Source organism: Desmodus rotundus, unplaced genomic scaffold (assembly GCF_022682495.2).
Source record: "Desmodus rotundus isolate HL8 unplaced genomic scaffold, HLdesRot8A.1 manual_scaffold_91, whole genome shotgun sequence".
In the NCBI taxonomy this organism is placed as follows: Eukaryota; Metazoa; Chordata; class Mammalia; order Chiroptera; family Phyllostomidae; genus Desmodus; species Desmodus rotundus.
The window spans coordinates 91,002-94,429 of record NW_026527702.1 but is presented as its reverse complement, the minus strand read 5'-3'; the positions used below and the strand labels follow the sequence as shown (position 1 = coordinate 94,429).

The following is a 3,428-nucleotide window of genomic DNA, read 5'->3' as shown; positions in this document are numbered from 1 at the left end:
CATTCTTTAGAAAATGAATCCGGTTTCCATTCACGCCAGGTCCTTGCGTATCTGCAGCGCGACGTGGGCTCTGCCCTCCCTCCCCCCACCCCCACCCCCACCCCCGCCTCTGCCTAGGGTGCGAATCCGAAACTCATCTCCTACCTCCTGCCCTCAAGAACTTCCCCAAGGTCTCCCCCACCTGAGCTCCCTCTGCAGGGATAGGTGGGAAATTCTTGGATTTCTTCCTGCAGTTCCTACGATGTTAGGGTCTAAATGGAGTTTTGGTTCCAGTGGTGTGGGGGTGTGCGGTGCGTCCTTGCGCGTGCGTCCGTTCGCGCGCTGGCGCGCAACCCTACCTGGGTCTCTCCGGGAAGCGGGAGGGGCTTTCATTGCATCCCGCCAGTCCGCCTGTCCCTCCCGCACCCCCAGCACTCCCCGCCGGCAGTGCGCCCGAGACCGGCCGCCAAATCTGATCTAATTGTCTCTGTGCTCCGAAGAGGCTGGCCTGGCCTGAGAGGGTTGGAGCGTTTGCTGTGTGGGACCAGGATCCGGTCAGGGAACCGGCTGGGGGAGACGCAGGGGCCAGCACGGCCACAAGGGGGCGGCAGAGGAAGCCGGAGGTGAGGCAAAGGAGCAGAGAGAAGGGGTCAGGGGCGCTCCCCCCCTGCTGGACTGGGGGTACCCGAGGAGGAGGCAAACTCGCAGTCCCTGCAGGAAACAGTGTTTACAAGGTAACCATGCACTTTATTAATTTTCAAATCATAAATCCCCCCGCAATGTCCAGGTAAGCCATTAGCACTTGAACAATTGGAGTCAGGTCCCTGCCTCAAAATAATAGTATCAACTGATAACAAAGTCGGTCAACTGAGTCCTATAAATAGGGCGTATTTGAAAATACCTTCCAAAAAGTCAGGCAATAATCCAGCGCTAGAACTGAACCCACATAAATCTGTGCCTAAGCCCATGACGATTAAAATCAAAACACTTTGTAGGGAACCTTTGTAAAATTCTCATGAAGAAAGAAACGATAGACTTAGATTGGATTTTAATTTTTTTTAATTATTTCATTTACTTGGTTTTACACACAGGGTGAGGGAGGGAGAAGGAGCCAGAGGGATACATCCTTGTACAAGAGAAACACGGGTGGGCTGCCTCCTGTACGCCCCCACGTGGCCCTCGACCCAGGCATGGGCCCTGACTGCGAATCAAACGGGCCACCCATCAGTTCCCAGGCAGGCTCTCAATCCACTGAGCAACAACCAGCAAGAGCTGAGTGTGATACTTAGACTGTAAATCTCAGCAGCGGACCTCTAACTCCCAAAGTTAGAGAAATACAAGTGGATTCACGCTGCACCAGAGTAACCCACCACCAAGCCCCGCCAGCCCTGCTTCCCGCACCCGCCTGGGCCCACGGTGCTGGAACAGACACCCTGGTCGCCTCTGGTCCCACGGGGTCTGGAGGACTTCGCTGGGACAGATGCCCCGTTAGACCCAGGGACATCCTGGGGTCAGAGTCCTTCCCATCCACAGAGTCCATTCCTTGGTTCCCAGATGGAGGAGGCGAGGAGGAGGGTCCCTCTAACGGGTCTCACAGGGACAGCAGATCCAGGAGATCAATGTCTGGCCAGAGATCCCCGTCGTTTGAGTCCTCAAGACTGACTGGGACCTCGGCTGGAGCTGGAACTGGAGCTGGAGATGCAGCTGGAGCGGCTGCGCCGGGGACCGGATTCTGGGCGTCCTGGGCAGGAGCCCCCCAGGCCTGCAGGGGGCTGGAGGCACTGGATTCCGCTGCTGCAATGCCTCCCAAGGGGTTGTGGAAACCTGAGCCCCCAGGAAGCATAGAGCTGCCGGAGGACTCGGGATCCTCGGGAAACAATAGGTCCCAAAGGGACTCCAAGTCCTCAGTGAACCCAGGACCCGAGGGCAATACCGGGTCCTCGGCGAACCCAGGACCCAAGGACAATACCGGGTCCTCGACGAAACCAGGACCCGAGGGCTGTACTGGGTCCTCAGTGAACCAAGGTGGCGAGGGCAGTACCAGCTCATCTAGCAACCCAGGTCCCACTGCAGCAGGTGCGGCCCTGTGTTCTCCTGGGCTCAGGGACGAGGCACGGGCTTTCGAGCCAGGCTGCCTGGTTCTGGTTCCTCCCTGCAGCCTAGTCTGTTTGGCCCGGCGGTTCTTGAACCACACCTGGGGTGAGAGGGGACGGGAGCAAGTGTAAGAGGACAGGAGCTTGCAGCACCCACTTTTGCCCAGGGGTGAGGCGGCCCAGGTGAGGAGGGCCACGTGGCCTCACACATCTCCCTCCCCCCACAACCCAGCTTTTGGCTCCTGGGTTCAGTGGCCACAGGCGGGGACACCCAGGGGCCAGGACGCGGTCTGCCCCAGAGCACCCCGGGTTCAGAGAGGCCCTGAGGCCCAGGCATGGGGAGACTCCGGGGCATCGCTTTGGGGATAATTGCGTTGGCCGGTTTGCACCACACAGGGTGAGGTGGGCTCGGGGCTGGGCCCTGGGTCCACACGGGTGATCCCTTGCTATCGGGGTGACCCCGGGCAGCACTGGGCTCTCTGGCCCCTCATCCGCCCCACCTGCGGCCCAGAGGGAGGGCAGGCGGCCTGTGGTCTCCAAGCCGTGGGATTGGGTTGGGAGGTACCTGCACTTGCTGTTCCTGGAGGTTCAGCCTGGCCGCCAGGGTCTCGCGCTCTTCGTAGGACGGGTAATGGTTGTTCTGGAAGAACCTCTCCAGCTCATCCCGCTGTACCACGCTGTACACCGAGCGCTGCCGTCGCTGCCGCTTTGGGGGCCTTAGGGGCAGCGAGAAGCCTGGAGGAAGAGGAAAATGGTGTCAAAAGAGCCTCACAGACAGTCCCCAGGTAACCCCACCTGGGCCAGGCCCTTGACAGCAGGTGAGGATGGGAGTGGGGGCCGAGGCCAAGGTCGGGGCCGCGCTGTGGGTGCAGCCTGGCATCCAGACCAGCCGCCCAGACCCTCCACCTTCCTGACCCGGCCCCTCACCCGTCTACGCCTCAGTCTCCACATCTTCAAAATGGGCACAAGAACAGCGCCCGCAGCCCGCACAAGCATGCGGGGACCCAGGCTCACGCAGCCTGGCGCCAGGTGGTTCCCGCCTCACCTGCTTCACCACCCTCCACTCGCTGCAGGGAGCCACCCGCACTTGCAGGAGGCTGCGGGTGCCAGGCCCTATTCTCATCACGCTGCTCCCAAATATCCTTCCAGCCCCAAACTCACTAGGCCCTCCCAGACAAGGGGTCCTCTTCTGCACGCCCAAGAGCCCGCTGGCACAGCCTCGGCCCTCCGCCTCTTCTCCCTTCCTGCCTCGGTGGGTCCAGACTCACCCTCCCAAGACCTGGGTTCTTGCATCCTGGATGCTGCTGAGTCTGCCGTGTTTGATGCTCTGTCTTCCAGGTCTGGGCTTTAAATACC

General features: G+C 60.5%; 1 protein-coding gene across 1 annotated transcript; it reads right to left on the bottom strand.

Moving 5' to 3' along the window:
• Window positions 1-1,570: 1,570 nt before the first annotated feature.
• LOC139440651 (tetrapeptide repeat homeobox protein 2-like) lies at window positions 1,571-3,195 on the bottom strand. Its single transcript, XM_071220508.1, has 3 exons — window positions 3,087-3,195; window positions 2,638-2,807; window positions 1,571-2,173 (listed from the first exon to the last, which is right to left on the bottom strand). Exons 1-3 carry the CDS (start codon window positions 3,193-3,195, stop codon window positions 1,571-1,573), a joined length of 882 nt encoding a protein of 293 aa, XP_071076609.1.
• Between the last annotated feature and the right edge of the window lie 233 nt (window positions 3,196-3,428).

Bases quoted from the DNA above. Each gene is read 5' to 3' on its own strand.
- LOC139440651 (XM_071220508.1), bottom strand. From the start codon at position 3,195: ATGAGAATAGGGCCTGGCACCCGCAGCCTCCTGCAAGTGCGGGTGGCT. The intron at 2,808-3,086 runs GTGAGCCTGGGT...CTCTTCCTCCAG, and splicing joins ACCACCTGGCGCCAGGCTGC to GCTTCTCGCTGCCCCTAAGG. The intron at 2,174-2,637 runs GTACCTCCCAAC...CTCTCACCCCAG, and splicing joins TCCAGGAACAGCAAGTGCAG to GTGTGGTTCAAGAACCGCCG.